This window comes from Sceloporus undulatus, chromosome 4, assembly GCF_019175285.1.
Source record: "Sceloporus undulatus isolate JIND9_A2432 ecotype Alabama chromosome 4, SceUnd_v1.1, whole genome shotgun sequence".
Lineage (NCBI taxonomy): Eukaryota > Metazoa > Chordata > Lepidosauria > Squamata > Phrynosomatidae > Sceloporus > Sceloporus undulatus.
In genome coordinates, this window is record NC_056525.1 from 7,016,644 (window position 1) to 7,034,181 (window position 17,538).

General features: G+C 45.0%; 1 protein-coding gene across 5 annotated transcripts in view; it reads left to right on the top strand.

Moving 5' to 3' along the window:
- Positions 1 to 17,538, top strand: part of SLC2A4RG (SLC2A4 regulator) — a 45,194-nt gene that overhangs the window by 14,909 nt on the left and 12,747 nt on the right. For all 5 annotated transcript variants that reach the window (XR_006103524.1, XM_042463490.1, XM_042463493.1 and 2 more), the window contains one exon: positions 16,773 to 16,882. Coding sequence is in view for 4 of the 5 variants with exons in the window: in XM_042463490.1 (XP_042319424.1) it covers positions 16,773 to 16,882 (110 nt within the window). In the remaining variant the exon portion in view is untranslated. The remainder of the gene's footprint in view (positions 1 to 16,772; positions 16,883 to 17,538) is intronic.

A 17,538-nucleotide genomic window follows, 5' to 3' on the forward strand; every position in this document is an offset into this window, starting at 1 on the left:
CACCTAGAATATTGTGTTCAGTGTTGGGCACCACAATTTAAAAACAGGCAGGAGCATGTCCAAGGGAGGGCAACCAAAATGGTGAAGGGTCTGGAAACCATAAAGCCCTATGAGAAGTGACCTAGGGAGCTGAGTATGTTTAGCCTGGAGAAGAGAAGGTTAAGGGGTGGTATGATGGCCTTGTTTAGATATTTGAAAGCTTGTCACATTGAGGATGGAGCAAGCTTGTTTTCTGCTGCTCCAGAGAACAGGAACCCGAGTGATGAATTCAAACTACTGTACAGGAAAAGAGGTTTCAGCTCAACATTAGAAAGGCTCTCCTGATGGTAAGAGCTGTTCGACAGTGGAAGACGCTGCCTTGGAGTGTGGTGGAGTCTCCTTTGAAGGTTTTTAAACAGAGGCTGGATCTTTGATTGTGGATTCTCGCATGGCAGAATGGTGTTGGACTTTGGCCCCTTTGGGGGGTTTCTTCCATCTCTGTGATTCCATGAACAAAGCCTTCAATGTTCTCTTATGGGGACACCCAACTCCCTGTCTCTTTTTCTCTGCTATTGTTTCTATTGAGTCCAAAGGGCAGCATTGCCTCACTCCTTGCAGCCTGGCCATACTCCTCGTGAGCACCCCAGGGGGGTGTGGCACGCGCATGAACACAGGCAAGTCAAGCCAGCCATGTCACTTGCACCACTCCCGGCGAGGGGAAGCACCCAGCTAAAAATAAGCTTTTAAATCAGGCGGCAATTATGTGTGTGTAATCTTCTTAGATTACAAGCGCAGAGGGGCAGCGGTGTTGCTTTGCTGGCTGCCGGAGTTGAAACAACAGTGACTTCCTCTGTCCTGGGTAATAAAAACGGGGGAGTGACATTGGCAGATGTAACATCATCTGGGCAGAGCGACACCTGGTGGAAAGGTGACCACACCCCAAAAATGCTGTTGCACGTGACCTGACTGCTGTAAACAAAAACTGCCACAGGGTTGTGGCTCTTGCTGCACATTTCTCCAGGGCTTCCTCAAAGATGACTATTTTGCATTTCAGATCCCAGAATCCCCCACTTGTTTGCTGGGGCTTCTGGGCACTGGAGTCCCAAGGTTTGATGGTTGCCAGGTTGAAAACTGGAGAGGGCTCCTGTACCTTTAACGGTTGTGTTTGTTGCTACAGCCCCCATGCTTTTGACCTACAGCAACCCGAAAGCTTAACCTGTCACAGGCTTTTCTTGGCAACTTTCTTCAGAGGGGGTTTTCCATGGCCATCCTCTGAGGCTGAGAGAATGTGACTTGCTGAACGAAGGTTGCCCAGTGGGTTTCCATGGCTGTGCTGGGATTCGAACCCTGGTCTCTAGAGTCCAATATTGAAACCCCAAAACCATGCTGGCTCTCAATGGTTGTGTAGAAGAGGGGATTTCAGCACATGTTGCTTGTTGTGCAATAGAGGGAATTCCTACTGAAATTCCATCTATTGTAAAAGTATTAAAGGCTGTGCAGAAGCACTCTCTGTTTTTTATTCTGGCAGCCCTACCAAAGGATGACAAACTACAGCTCTAGGCCTTCCAGAATTGTATGGCCTTCTAGCTATTAAGAGTGGAACTCTCAGTATAGCTAGTGGTAAAGAATGCTGGGCATTGCAGTCAACAACATCAGAAGTACCACATGATTTGCACCTTGGGTTACCAGTGAAAACTGGCAAGGGCTCCTATGCCTTTAATAGTAATGCAGAAGAGGGATTATGTGATCATCATCTTTTCTGGTTATGTGATTATCAGCTATAAGGCAGTAATGGGGAATACATGGGCTTCTAGATAGTGTGTGCCATGCCTGTGAATCCTAGCAAGCATAACCAGTGAAAGAGGGATGATGGGAGTTCTAGTCAAGCAACATTGAGGCAGGGACACATGTTTTAATGGAGCATCCTATGAAGAGGTCTAACTATTGGGGAGAAAAAAAGGAAGATACAGGTTGAATTTCCCTTATCGAAAACGCTTAAGATCAGAAGTGTTTTGGATTTCAGAGTTTTTTTGGATTTTGGAATATTTGCATATACATAGTGAGATATCTTGGAGATGGGACCCAAATCTAAACATGAAATGCATTTGTGTTTCTTATATACCTTATCTTATACACATAGCCTGTGCATAATTTTATACATTGTATTTAATCATTTTGTGCATGAAACAAAGTTTGTGTGCATTGAACCACCATGAAGCAAGGGTATCGCTGTCTCAGCCACCCATGAAAAAAGTTTTGGTTTTTTGAATATTTCAGGTTTCATTGGCCCGTTACAGACTGCCAAAATAAAGCTGCTTCGGGTCTCTTTGGAGGTATGCTGTTTAAATGATGCATGGGTCCTACGAGTCTGGAGGTCGCGCTAAAGCCACACTCCATTCCTAAGCACTGGAGTGCAGCTTTGGTGCAGCTTCCGGATTCTTCGGATGCATGCATCATTTAAACAGCATACCTCCAAAGAGACCCGAAGCAGCTTTATTTTCGCAGTCTGTAACAGGCCATAATTTTAGGTAAGTAAGAGTCATTCTTTGCTGCTTGTCATGCAGTTTGGCAGCAAATAAGAATTCTGCATTCCTCATGAAATTTTCCTTGTCTCCAACTTTGAAAAATCCAGCAAAGGCTTTGGAAATACATTCCAAAGAAAGACGCAGGCAAAGTGACCAAGGAAATGTGAAAATGGCAAATGGAAGACTTCTCATGTCTCTTTCTCTGCAAACGTATTTTGGGAGATGGCCGCAACTCTCCATGAATCCTGGACTTAGAAATTTAGCCCCCAGACCATTGCAAGGGCTTTGTGTTTGTTTTGTGTGCCCTCAAGTCATTTCTGACTTATGGCAACCCTAATGTAAACCTGTCATGGAGTTTTCTTGGCAAGATTTGTTCAGAGGAGGTTTGCTATTCCCTTCCCCTGAGACTGAGAGAGTGTGACTTGTCCATGGTCACCCAGTGGGTTTCATGGCCAAGCTAGGAATCGGACCTTGGTCTCCAGAGTCGTAGCCCAACATGCAAACTGCTACGCTAGAAACTTTCAAAACAAGTCTGTTAAAATAGCTTTAATGCTTTGGAAGCCAAAGAGGCTAAGAAATATTTGTTTGATATCCAGGGGTCTGGAGCATCAGTTTGGGCTTTTGCAGATTCTATTCCTCCTGGGCAGCAGATCTGAAATGTCCAAGTGTGCTTCATGTGCATAATATTTGCAAATATGAGGATTTTCTTGCAGAGTGGCTTTGCTTCTCCAGCCCAAGTGAGCCACTGTATGTGTTAAAAGACTTTTGGAAAGGAAGAGGCGAAACCACTGAACTTTGGTAGGAAGGAAACTTCTTCCTTGCCAGGACTCTGGTTGCAAAATGGCCCTGGCTTTTTGTGCCAACCTTCTTGCCCTGTCCTTTGCCGCCTCTGCTTCTGCAATCTGGTGGAATATTCCTCATCTTCTCCCTGGGCATGTGCACCAGGGCTGGGCAGGGTGGTGGGCATGCATGTGTCTGATCTCCCGTGGCAGATACCTTGAAATTCAATCGGCACCGAGTGCAGCCTCTTGGCTCCTACTGCGGCTCCCAGCGCTCTTTGAAGAGACCTGTTAAGGCATTGCTCTTGTAGTAAACAGCTCAGCTTGGCCACTTGCCCACTTGGCATCGCACGGGCCACCCCCACCACCGGCTGTGTCTTTCCGGACCTGGCTGTGTACTAGCTGGGTATGTTAATGTTTGCTTTGTGTACTTGATCTCCTCCTCCGCCCCAGCACTGGGTCTCCCAGGGGGTTTGGGGGAAGGAAGCTGTTCCCTCTCCCCCTCTGCAAACTTATCCTTGAAATCTACTTTTTCCATCTAGTCTTTGGATGCATCTGCACTGCAGAATTAATGCATTTTGACACCATTTTGAAGTGCTGTAGCTCCATCCTGTGGAGTCCTGGGATTTGTAGTTTTACAAGGTCTTGGCCTTCTCTGCCAAAGAGGCTGGTGCCTCACAAACTAAAAATCCTAGGATTCTATAGGCTTGCTTTTCTTCCTTCCTTCTTTCCTTCCTTCCTTCCTTCCTTCCTTCCTGACTTTGTATTACATAAAAATACATGGTTGAAAGCATAACTAAAACACACACAGCATAGGAAAGCCACCCTGGCATGCTCATTTATTTAAAGCCTGATGCAGCCATGGCAGTTAAAGTGGTATCAAATTGCATTATTTCTACAGTGCAGATGCACCCTTTGACTCTTTTGTATACCCTCCATTCTCTTCCTCCTCCTCCTGCCTTCTTTTTCTGTTGCTTTTTTGGTTGCATCTACACTGTAGAGATAATACATTTTGACACCACTTTAACTGCCATGGTGCCATCCTACAGAATCCAGGGATTGGCAGTTTTGTGAGACACCAGCCCTCTTTGGTAGAGAAGGCTAAAGGCCTTGTAAAACAACAAACCTCAGGATTCCATTGGATGGAGCTACAGCCCTTAAAGTGGTGTCAAACTGCATTATTTTTGTAGTGGAGAGGCACCCTTTGGTGTTGAATTTTTAAACGTGAAAGCTGAACTTGTAAGCAACACAACAAACTACAGTTCCCTCAATTCCATAGCATGGAGCCAATGGCAATAAAAATGATGTCAAACTGGATTATTTCTGCAGTGCAGATGCAGCCTAAGTCAGGCTATTGCTGTGATTAGCACAGTTTTATCTACCCTGAACAACAAAAACTTTTTACTGCTTTGGCAAAAAAAGAGAAAAATCTTTCCAGATCTTGAGAAAGTTACTTTTTTGGACTCTCCAAAATCTCCCAGTCATTGTGTTTCTGCATGATACAGAAGTTGGAAACGTTAGTGATTTGGATGACAACTTCCAGAATCCTCTAGCCAACATGTGCTCTAGGGGATAATGGAAGATGCAATCCATAATTGTCTCCAAAACTCTTTGGAGGAGGGCATAGATTCTGCCCAATTGATTTGAATTCAAAATGGGAAGTATCACCTTCCTTTTGCTTAGCAATGTGTGTGTGGGTATAAAAGGATCCGGTCCAAACCCAGCTATAGTTTATCCTCCTTTTGTTTCTGCAGATTTTGGCAGCAGATTCTGTTTTGAACTATCCTGTTCCACAAGCCAAACTGAATTCCAAGCCTGGGTCCTGCAACTCCAGGGGAAACAGGTGCAATGCTTGGGATGCTTCCAGTGCTTGGGAAAGTGAACTTTCGCTGGACCAGAAGCCCCAGAATCCTCTGGCCAGCATAGACTTTGAACATGGAAAGTCCTGGGTTCAATCTCTGTTCATTACTTGTAGATTGTGTGCAGTCTTTTTGGGAGGCCTTAGGGTAGCCAGATAACAAATATCTGAATTTAGGACCTTCCTTGACAACAACAAGGTGCACTCTTCTTTCCTATAATTTGAACCCATTGCTCCATGTTCTAGGTCCAAAACACATTGCAGAAATAATCCATTTTGAGACTGCTTCAACTGCCCTGGCTCAGTGCTAGGGAATCCTGGAAATTGTAGTTTATTGTGGCACCAGAGCTCTTCCCCAGCCTACAATCACATTGTAGTTTTGGCTCACAAAACTACAGTTCCAAGAATTCCCTAGCATTGAGTCAAGGCAGTTAAAGCGGTCTCAGACTGGATTAATTTTGCAATGTGTTTTGAACCCTAGTCTCTGGAACAGGGAATGAGCTTGCTCCATCCTCAGTATGTTGTTGTTGTGTGCCTTTGAGTCATTTCTGACTTTTGGCAACCCTAAAGCAAAGCTATCATGGGGTTTTCCTGGCAAGATTTGTTCAGAGAAGGTGTGCCGTTGCCTTCCCTGAGGCTGAGAGTGTGTGACTTGCCTAAGGCACCCAGTGTCATGACCATCTGGAAATTGAACCTTGGCCTCCAGAATTGTAGGCCAGCACTCAGACTTCTGCCATCCCGTCTTTCCTCAGTATGACATATATTCAAATATCGAAACGTGGCTTTCGTGTCTCCTCTTAACCTCCTCTTCCCCATACTAAATATAGCCATACCCTTTTTGAATTGTGGTGCCCAGAACTGGACACAGTATTCCAGGTGAGGCCTGACCAAAGCAGAATAGAATTGTACTATTACTTTCTTCAATCTGGATACTATACTGTACTTCTATTGATGCAGCCTAGAATTGCATTGACCTTTTTAGCTGCTGCATCACACTGTTGGCTCATGTACATTTTGTGCTCTACTAAGACTCCTAGATCCCTTTTGCATGTACTGTTGTCAAGCTAGGTGTCTTCCCATCCTGTATCTCTACATTTCACTTATAGAGCTTCCTGATGGAAAGAGTTGTTTGATAGTGGAATATACTGCCCTGGAGTGTGGTGGAGTCTCCTTCTTTGGAGGTTTCTAAACAGAGGCTGGATGGCCATCTGTCAGGGGTGCTTTGATTGTGTATTCCTGCATGGCAGAATAAGGTCGGACAGGACAGCTTAAGGGTCTCTTCCGACTGATTCTATGAACAACAGCTTTATTTAGTATATCCTACCTTTCCCACCAAGAGTGAAACTCTAGGTCAACATAAAAATGTTGCACACCCTCTGGCATTTCACAAATGAAAACTGGGACACGCATGGACAAGCAAGAAGTCAGGATAGCAAAAGTATAAATGTGGAAGAACAAACAAGCTAGGAGAGGTTGCAGCAGTTTGCTTTTGCCCGAGTCTACTGGCAGGGGCAAAATTCTTCTCCCTCTCTCTTCTAATTGAGTGCAAACTACTTTTGGGGCTGAGAGGGAGTGATCAGGCAGACCCAGCTCCACCAGGGATAGCCTGAAGGAAGAGGTTCCTCCCTCCTTAACTGTCATCTTCTGGCCTCCTATTCCCCTCCAGCTATGCTCTGACTGTGTGTGAGAGAGGCTTGCATACCCTAATGAAGTTGTGAGCTATGCTGGCAGTGGTATAATAGCCACCGGTAGGGTCTCCCATGCCAGACAGGTCACAACCGAAGGGTCTGACCAAGAGCGCCAAAGGGCAGGATGGGCTCTCTAGCCTTATGGCAACCATCCTAGGAGAAGGAAAACTAATCCCAAACCCAGGCAGATGGGGCTCGTCTAACCCTGTAAGGTCAACCATCTAAGAGAAGGAAACTCTAATCACACCTACGACCCGAGGACCTCGCTGCCACTATCCATGCTTGTCAAGGCCTCAGCAGTTGAACCTCTGGTTTAAAGGGTGAGGCCAGCTCTGTGCATGCTGCGTTCCACCAAAAAATCCATTGCGCAGGCTTGAAGGATACATCCAGTGTCATCAACGTGCTTGTAGAAAGCATGGATGAATCCTTCCTGAATCTTTGCTCGCGAAGTAAAGCCAAGAAGAACTTTTGCATTCTGAACTAACTTTGGAACAATTGAAATGATCAGAGGATAAAGGAGAGAAATGGGAGGAGGAGAGAAAAACTGGGACATCTTAAAGGCAGCTGAAAAAGTGGGACAACAGAGGATTAATAAGGACTGTCTCTGCCCAATTGGAGCAGTTGTAGGGTTTGCTTTTCATAGAATCATAGAATCGTAGAGTTGGAAGAGACCACTAGGGCCATCCAGTCCAACCCCCTGCCATGCAGGAAATCCAAATCAAAGCATCCCTGACAGATGGCCATCCAGCCTCTGTTTTGCATGGATGCAAGCAGTTGTCTTTCTTTGTTGGGTAGTTCATGTTGTGGAACCTGTGAATCAAGATGCTGATGGTTAAATAAAGGATTGTTGTTGTGAAGTCGAAGGCTTTCATGGCCAGCATCCATATTTTTTGTGAGTTTTTGGGGCTATGTGACCATGTTCTAGAGAATTTATTCCTCACGTTTTGCCAGCATCTGTGGCTGGCATCTTTAGTGAATGCTGGCATGGAAGAGAGTGTATTGTTGTTATGTGCCTTCAAGTCTTGCCTGACTTAAGGTGGCCCTAAGACAAAACTTTCACGGGGTTTTCTGGGGCTGAGAGTGTGCGACTCGCCCAAGGTCACCCAGCGGGTTTCCATGGCTGATCTCCAGTCTTAGTTTAATGCTCAAACCGCTGCACCATGTTGGCTCAATAATTATTGCAGCATACTGTAAGTTTTATTTGCTGATCTTTGACCATAATAAAATTTTATTTACTTAAGTGCGTACCAGGAGTGGATGGGCCTAGATAACCAATCGCACACACACACACTCATTCACTATGCTTAATAAACTCGAGGGAAAGCCAGATCTTAGAAGAGGACAGAGGATACATGCTTGTGTTTCAAAGACTTCCTGGGACTTGTGCTTTTCCAGTGTTCCTGTACTTTCCAAAAACCTCCCTGTGAAATTCACTACTGGAAATTAGGGAGCTGGATGTGCAGATCCTGCAGAAGATATATACAGTATGTGTGTGTTTGTGTGTATATGTGCCTTCAAGTTGCATGTCATCTTACAGGGATTCCATGGATTTCATAGGGTTTTCCTGAGCAGGGGATACTCAGAAGGCCAATGTGCCACTTCCTTCCTCTGAAACAATGGTTCCCAAACTTTGGTCCTCCAGATGTTTTGGGCTTCAGTTCCCAGAATTCCTGGGCAGGTTGGCTAGGGCTTCTGGGAGCTGAAGTCTTAAAACACCTGGGGGACCAAAGTTTGGCAGTCACTGCTCCGAAATATATCCGGTGGCAAAGAATATCTAAATATCCAAAAATGTATTCAAATAATACAATACCAATAAATTCAAAGCAAAGAATATCTAAATATTCAAATGCCTTTCAACAAATGTCTTCCTCAGTGGTAACGTAAAGCTAAAAAAACCGGGACTGTACTAATTAGTTTATTCCCATTTTTTAAGCTTTAGTTTACTACTCAGGAAGACATTTGTTGAAACATGTTTTGATATTTAGATATTCTTTGCTGTCTATGCATCTCTGCACAGTATATTGCATTGTTTATGCGCTGTCTATTTGGATATAAGAGAATGTATTGGTACTGTATTATTTGAATATATTTAAGATATTAAATTTATTATTATGTTTTACTTTGTGAACACACTATTTCCCCCCAGACCCTTCTGTTTGTAATACTTTTTTGGTTTTTGCTTTAGGTTATTACCTCTTTGTTCGGATCAGATATATCCAATGGCATCTGGTATTCCTTGGTAGTCTCCCATCCAGGTGCTAACCATGGCTGATCCTCCTTAGCTTCTGAGATCAGATGGGATTTGGTGCATTTCGGCTTAATCATCTTAACCAAATATGTCAGGGGGTCATATAGACAATGGAATGGGCTGGGTTTTTTTGTTTTGATATTAGAAACTACTGTATAGACTCATGCACAAGTCTACAAAGTTTGGTCAAAACACTGACCCCCCCCCCCCAAAATGGGTCCATGGGTCAGTGTAAGTACTGAACTTTAACTCTTATTTAAAAAGGGAACCCATCACCTGGAGAAAGGCAAGAGCATAATCTCTCCTGGAATCAGTAACCTTCCTTCTTTTCTCTCATCTACCGGTATTCAGCCTGCAGGAATTTTGTTTTTCGGCATTGATTTGCTTTGCTTCATCCTTTAGAGCCTTTGTTGCATGCCCCTAAGTTTTACCCTCGACTTATTCATGGGTCATGTCAAAATCCTTAATTTTGACCCCCAAACCTTCCCTCAACTTATACGTGAAGTCATCTTATAGTTTAGTATATGCAATAAATCAGTGAGGTTCAGATTGCAAGAGAAGTGATTCCACCTCAACATTAGGAAGAACTTCTTCATTGTAAGAACTGTTTAGCAGTGGAAGAAGCTGCATCGGAGGGTCAGAGGGTCTCCTTTATTGGAGTTTTTGGAGGATCAAGTTGTATGGTCAACAGTCAGGGATGTTCTACTTGTGGATTTCTATATTTGTGCTGGTTGGACTAAATGAACCCTGGTATTCTTTTCCAGAAATCCACTTTGAGAAATAATAATAATAATAGTAATAATAATAATAATAGGATTTATTTATATGCCGCCCAATCACTGGGAATCCTGGTGGCTTACAACAGAGAGGATAATAGATGGTTCCCTGCCCTCAGGCTTATAATCTAAAAGACACGACACAAAAGGAGAAGGGAATGGTGAGGGAGGGAGGGGATCAGGTCTAGTGGTTCTTCTCTCCCTCTGAGGCCTGGACCAAGGCAGATGGACTGGAGGAAGGGCCCTTCTTCTTCAGGCTAGCCCTGATGGAGCTGGGCCAGCCTATTCTCTCTCTCATAGGCCGAAGGATGACAGTTAAGGAGGGAGGAGCCTCTTTCTTCAGGTTAGCCCTGATGGAGCTGGACCAGACAAATGGAAAATAGCTGTTGAATGTTGTTGGTGCATGAGAGATGACAGAGAGGTTTGACCGTTGGACTAAAACTCTCAGGATTCAAGTCATGGCTGTGCCACAGAAACTTACTGGTTGACCTTGGGCAAGTCCTTGGGAGGACTTTAAACAGAGGCTTGATGGCCATCTGTCGGGGATGCTTTGATTGAGAGTTCCTGCATGGCAGGGATTGGACTGGATGGCCCTTGGGGTCTCTTCCAACTCTATGATTCTATGAGGTCACACGCTCTCAGCCTCAGGGGGAGGCAATAGCAAACCTCCTCTGGACAAATCTTGCCAAGAAAACCCCATGATCTGAAATAAGTTGAAGGCACACAGCAACAACAATTGTTGTTTTTACGTGCCTTCAAGTCAGCTCTTGCTTAACCCCTATTACAGGGTTTTCCTAGCCTAATTTGTTCAGAGGCCCTTACTTTCTTTTGTGGCTGAGAGACTGTGACTTTCTCAGGGTCACCAAGTGGGTTTCCATAGCTGTGCGGGGATTCGAACCCTGGTCGCTCAGAGTTTTAGGCCAGCACAGACTGCTGGCTGTCTACGGCTGCATTTGCATTGCAGAAAGAATGCGATATGATAACTTTAACTGCCATGGCTCCGTGCTGTGGGATTTACAGTTTGTTGTGGCACCAGAGTTCTCTGACAGAGAAGGCTAAATATCTCACCAGACTACAGATCCCAGGATTCCATAGCATTGAGCCATGGCAGTCAAAGCGGTGCCAAGCTGCGTTAATTCTGCAGTGTGGATATATCCTAACTCAGCTAGTCTTTTGCAAACAATCTAATGGTTGCAGCCTGTGGTTTCTAAGCCTATCATTCAGGGAACATCTGTTAAGCATATTTGTCTCTTTGGGTTTATTGCTCCTCTGGAGCTCAAAAGGGCCATAAGAGGAAGATGGGCCTCTAATCTTGCCTTTCTCTGGTCTGGATCCTTGGCAGGCCAGGGATGGGCTTTGGTGTGTGTGTGTGTGTGTGTGTGTGTAATTTGTTTGTCTTGTCTGGAAACTGTTGAATTGCCACCGGAAACTGCAATCCCACTGGCAACGGCGTTTCTATTGGCTTCCCATGCCCGATGGTGGTGCTGATAGGCTATGATCCTCAACAAGGAGGAACTGTTGTGCGACTGTTTACACACATAGTGTGTATGTGTGTGTGAGTGTTAAAAACAGGCGAACAGCCTTTGTGGCCTGATAACAGCTAGGAACTGTTTTGCAGCTGTAGGGATCTTCTGACCTCTTGCTGACTTCCCCTTGCAAGGCTGGAATCTATTTTATTTTTTTATATTTTACTTTGTTTGCAGTCATATCTCAGTTAGCAAAGCCTGTGACAGTGGAACCCCTTTTTACTAAGGCTTTTCATGCCTGCCAAGCCTTCCTCGTCTTCCTCGTCCTCTGTCTAGCTGGAGGTTTTTAGCTGCATTGGCAATGGAAGGATGGTCAAAGAGAACTGGAGAAACCCAGAGCCTGTCTCCGTGATGTTTTTAACACACACACACACACACACACACACACACTGTGTGTAAACAGTCGCACAACGGTTCCTCCTTGTCGAGGAAGCCTACCTATCATGGGTTTTTTTTCTGGCAAGTTTTGTTCAAAGGGGGGTTTGGCATGGCCATTCTCTGAGGCTGAGAGAGTGGGACTTGCCTAAGTTGATTCCCATGGCCAAGCTGGGAATCGAACCTGGTCTCCAGAGTCGTATTCCAGCACTCAAACCACTATGCCATGCTGGCTCTACTTGTACATTTTTGCTTTTCACTATAAGTGTGCTTCCACCTTGTGGTTAATGTGAAGATCAACCAGCCTTCCTCCCAATCTTGGAGTTGTAGAAATGGACAGAGACTAATTGGGTTCAACCTTTGCAGTGACAAATTAGGCAGGACAGTCTTTAGGGCAATAACTTCGGAGAGAGTGTCCAAAAATACAGGTATCTGTGTTGATCTAAAATAATTTCTAGCCATTTTATTCTCTACCTGTAGTAGGTCTTTTGTAAAGGCAGTGGCTCTTGCACACTCAAATCCATACTAGGCTTAGGGAAGCTGGGTATGTTTAGCCTGGAGAAGAGATGGTTAAAAGGTGATATGATAGTCTTGTTTAAATATTTGAAGGGATGTCACATTGAGGATGGAGCAAGTTTGTTTTCTGCTGCTCCAGAGAATAGGACATAGAGCAATGGATGCAACCTACAGGAAAAGAGATCCCACTAAAAACTGATAAGAACTTACTGATGGTAAGAGCTGTTCGATAGTGGAATATGTTGCCTTAGACGGGAGAATCTTTTTCTTTAGAGGTTTGTAAACAGAGGCTGGATGGCTATGTGTCGCAGGGAGTGCTTAGATTGTGAGTTCCTGCATGGCAGAATGGGGTTGGAGTGGATTACTCTTGAGATCTCCTCCAACTCTGTGATGCTATGATACACCTGTATTGTGGTCTTTCTTTTTAACCATCTTCCTTCCAGTTTTACTTAGCATTACTATCTTTTCCAAGGAGTCACAATGTCTAATGATATAGCCAAAGAAAAATAGCCTTAGTTTACTCCTGTTGGCTTCTAGGGAGAGTTTAGGCCTTTGCTCTTGGACCCATTCATTTGTCTTTGTATGTCTGGGGTGCCTCTTTTGTGGCCAAAAAAATAAAAGAGAAAGGGAGCAGCAATTCACTTTTTATAAATACATTGCAACTCTCTTGCCTTTGCTTAACATTATGTTAAAAATGCAAATTTTTAAAGAAAAGGAACCACTTTCAATTTTTCAGTTTTTCTTTCTTTGGGACTTTTGGCACTCTTTGTGGCCTCCAGAGGGTCCCGCGGTGTCCTCCCAGTTGCCCCTGTGCCCTGCAAGCAGAGCAGTAGCTTGCAAAAAATGGCAGCGCCATTGTGCCAAGGTTTTCCTGTGGTGAGGAAATAGAGTGGCAGATGCCAAAACAGCAAGCTGGTCTTGGAGTTTCCTGCCTTTTTGACATTTGTGGAAGAAACTTTCCCAAGTTTGATTTTTCAGGTCGACAGGTTGGTTCATCCAACTCTTGGACTCGGAGAGTCTTCCTTGCATTGGCATTGCTTGGAAAAATTAACTTTTCTGAACTGCGTTTCCCATCATTTTGGCAGTTGTACTAAAAAATGTGGTTTATTGGAAGAGGGATCTTTCATCAGTAATGATGTAGCCACTTTGGGTCCTAGTCTTGGGAGGAAAGCAGGATAGAAATAATAATAATAATAATAATAATAATAATAATAATAATAATAATAATAATGATTACTGCTCAGTTTTGGCAGCCCCTGTGATAATGGGCTAGCCAGCACTGCTGAATAGGGATGATGGGAGTTGCAGTCCAGCACAGATAGAGTGCTCCAGGCTGGGGAAGACCGATGCATCTTGATCATTAGAGAAAACTCACCTTTTGCTTGCCTTTTGTCCACTCTGACATTCCATAACAGAGAGAGGAGATGGGGACGGAAGCCCTTTCCAAGCCCTGCTGGGTTGGCAAATAAAACTGAGGTTCCCAGATTACCTGGAGCCATGTCTTGAAAATGAGACTTCCATCTGGATCTTGGCATTATCCCTGGTATGTCAAAGATTAACCACAGCCTTGTACAATCCCTGTCAACAAGGGTGGTGGTCAGCCGTCTGGAGAGCCTCTCCACGCAGTTGCAGAAGGATGCTTAGAGAGCCAGCAAGTGGGCCGAGGGGAGCAGCCCCAGGCAGAGAATAAAGGCACTGTTAGGACTCTGGACCAAATGAAAGAACCCAAATTTCTCCACCCAAAAGACACAGATCTCATCCCATGGACACAAGCCAAGTCCTGTGGTGGGAATCGGGAGTGTTGTTGCGGGTGACTGAGAGATGGAAGCAAAAGGAGGGATGCCACATTGGGCCAGAGCATAGAAAAAAGTTTTTTTGAGGACTACAACTCCCAGAATCCCCAGGTTGGCGTGGCAATGGGTCTGAAGAACCTTGGGATCCACTGGGATGCAGCTGAAAAGCCAGTGGTAGAACGGTCAGAGCTTGGGAAAGTTACTTATTGAGGACCCAGACTCTCAGAAATCCCCCCCCCCCAGCCAGTATTCGTTCAACCTTTAGGGAAGGCTTAGATGAATCTGTCAGCCATTAGTTTTATAGGCTAGCCCTGCAAAACATTGTGGGTACTGTATATACTCATGTATAAGTCTAGAAATTTAGGTCAAAATATCTACCCAAAAAACCTGAGTCGACTTATCCATGGATCAATGTAGGTACTGTATCTTAACACTTATTTAAAAGAAGGAACCATCCCCTGGTAAAAAGCAAGAGTATAATCTGTCCTAAAAGCACTGACCCCCTCTACTCGCTCATCCATCCAGCTTTAAAAGTAAGTACAAAGAGTTATGTCTGCTGGAATTTTGTAAGTTCTTTGACACTGTTTTGCTTTGCCTCATCCTTTAGAGATCAGGGGTAGGCAACCTTTTTGAGTCGGGGGCCAGGTTGCTGTCCCTCAGACAACTGGGGGGCCGAAGCCGGGGGTGGAGCTTCCACCCTCCAGGGGTGGAGCCACATGCCGGGGGTGGAGCTTCCACCTGGGGCGGAGCCACATGCCAGGGTGGAGCTTCCACCCTCCAGGGGCGGAGCCACACACTGGGGGTGGAGCTTCCACCGAAGCATCATCATCACCACCACCACTATCATTGTTACAGCAGACCTTTGTTACAGCACTTTGGAAAGTCACACTGTCTCACCTTCATAAATAATAAAAAATAATGAAATGAAATAAAAAGCAATAATAAAAATAATGAAATAAAACAACAAAAATAAGTGTTATATATTTTTAAAAAATAATGGGAAAAACCCAAGGCAGACCTGAAATGACTCACCTTTCCACCTCCTCCCCCTCTTTCTCATTGAGAGGGCATTTTGCAAAAAGAAGACCCAGGGCAAGTAGTAATAATAATAATAATAATAATGGTACAAGCAAAGAAATTATTAAAATGCAATTGAAAATAAACTACAGCAAGCATGCACAGTTTCAACTCAGAAAAGCCACAAGGTGCTCAGAGGGGATTTTGCAGAAAGAACACCCAGCTAACCCCCTCCCCCAATGAACCAACCTCTGGCTTTGCTGTGGCTGGAGCTGCTGCTCTGGCTCCCTGGCTCCCTCGCTCTGTACTCCTTCCTTCTTCCTCCTCCTCCTTTCCCTGCTCTTAGGGAGGAGGAGGGCGGAGGGCAAGGTGGAGCCTGCTGCAGGCCTGCTGCAGCCCCTAGAGCCCTGTTGGAGTGCTCCAGGGGCTGCACCAGGCCTCCTACATGGGCGCCGCCATTTTGTTTTTCAAAATGGCGGCCGAAATCTCGCGTGACCTTTGCCATCCTGAGGTCACGCGAGACTTCAGTCGCCATTTTGAAAAACAAAATGGCGGTCGGAGCGGCGAGAAAACGGGGAAAATCGGCGGCAATCGGCGGCAGGACTGTGCAGGGGCCGGTAAGAAGGCCTTGGCGGGCCGCATCCGGCCCACGGGCCGCAGGTTGCCAACCCCTGCTTTAGATCCTTTGCTATGTGCCCCTAAATTTTACCCTCGACTTATCCACAGGTCATAGCAAAATCCATAATTTTGGCCCCAAAATTTGCCCTTGACTTATGCATGAGGTTGACTTATAGTCGAGTATATACGGGTAGTTTTCCAGCATGGTGGGTTGGAAAAGGAGGTATTAGAATGAGTTGCAAAATACAGCAGGGCCCTTTCTGAAGTTTCGGTGTCCAGAAATGTCGTTCCATGCACAACATTTATTTTAATTTTTTTGTGTATAAAATTACCTTCAGGCTATGTGTCTATGGTGTATATGAAGAAAATGAATTTTGACTTACGATTGGGGCTCCACCTCCAAGATATTTGGTTACGTCTATGGAGGTATTCCAAAATGTGAAATCCCAAACACCTCTGGTCCCAAGCATTTCAGATAAGAAAGACTCAACCTGTATAGCAAATATGGAGAGGTTGGCATGGTGCCACTGGGTTACACCTTACCCACACATAGAATCATAGAGTTGAAAGGGACCTCAAGGGCCATCCAGCCCAACCCCTTCCATGCAGGGACTCATAATTAAAGCACTTCTGACAGACAGGCATCCAGGCTCTGTTTAAAAATCTCCAAAGAAGGAAACTCCACCACACTTCGAGGGAGTGTGTTCCACTGTCGAACAGCTCTCACTAATGTTGAGGTGGAATCTCTTTTCCTGGAGCTTGCATCCATTGTTCCGAGTCCTATTCTCTGGAGCAGCAGAAAACAAAATTGCTCCATCCTCAGTGTGACACCCCTTCAAATAATTAAACAGGGTTATCATATCACCCCTTAACTGTCTCTTTTCCAGGCTAAACTGACCTAGCTCCCTAAGTCTCTCCTCGTAGGGCATGGTTTCCAGACCACCATTTTGGTCACCCTCCTGCCGTAGAGGAGGACGTTTTGCTCATGGCTGGAGCCTGGTACATTGGCAGTTGCTGTGCATGCATTTTATATTGGATGTGGCTCCTGACCTTTCTCCTCTCCTTGCCTTGCAGAAGACTGTCTGAGAAGGCGGGGATCAATGAGGTCATGGCAGCTGCAGTCCTCACGAGCTTGTCCACCAGCCCAGTTGTGCTCAACAACCCAACCAACGGTTTCAGCACAGGTATGGCAAAGAATACAGAATAGAACCCAAGGCTGAGAATCTCCCTGCGAGTTAGAGGAGATGTGCTCATTTAATTTTTTTGTTCACACAGGAGAGAACCAGTGATTTAAAGTTTTCTCCCCGTTGCATCAGCATCTTCAGTAACTGCACAGTTTTGAAGAAGTTGGCATCTGTGCTGCAGAATTAATGCATTTTGACACCTCTTTAACTGTCATGGCTCAATGCTATGGATTTTGTATTTGTAGTTTTGTGAGCCATTTAGTCTTTGGTAGAGAACTATACTACCCCAACAAAAAAAAATACACATCCCAAGATTCCGTCGGATGCCATAACAGTTAAAAGTGGTGTCAAACTGCATTAATTCTGCAGTGTGGCAGCAGCTGTTGAATCACTGGGGAGAAAACTGTTGAAGTGGCTCGTTCTCCCCTGTAAAAACGAAAATCAACATCTTTGAAAGCGTTTGAGCCAGGATTTGAACCCTGGTCTCCCAGTGTCCTTATCCAAAATCATTACACCATGCTGGCCCTCCAAGGTTTAATGAGGAACTAGTGCCAACATCCCAAGGTTGCCCACCCTGAAGAAAAGTGTCTGGACAGTATCCAAAGATGTCCCCATCTTATCCGCATTGCAGTAATCCATCCTTTCCATCACACCAG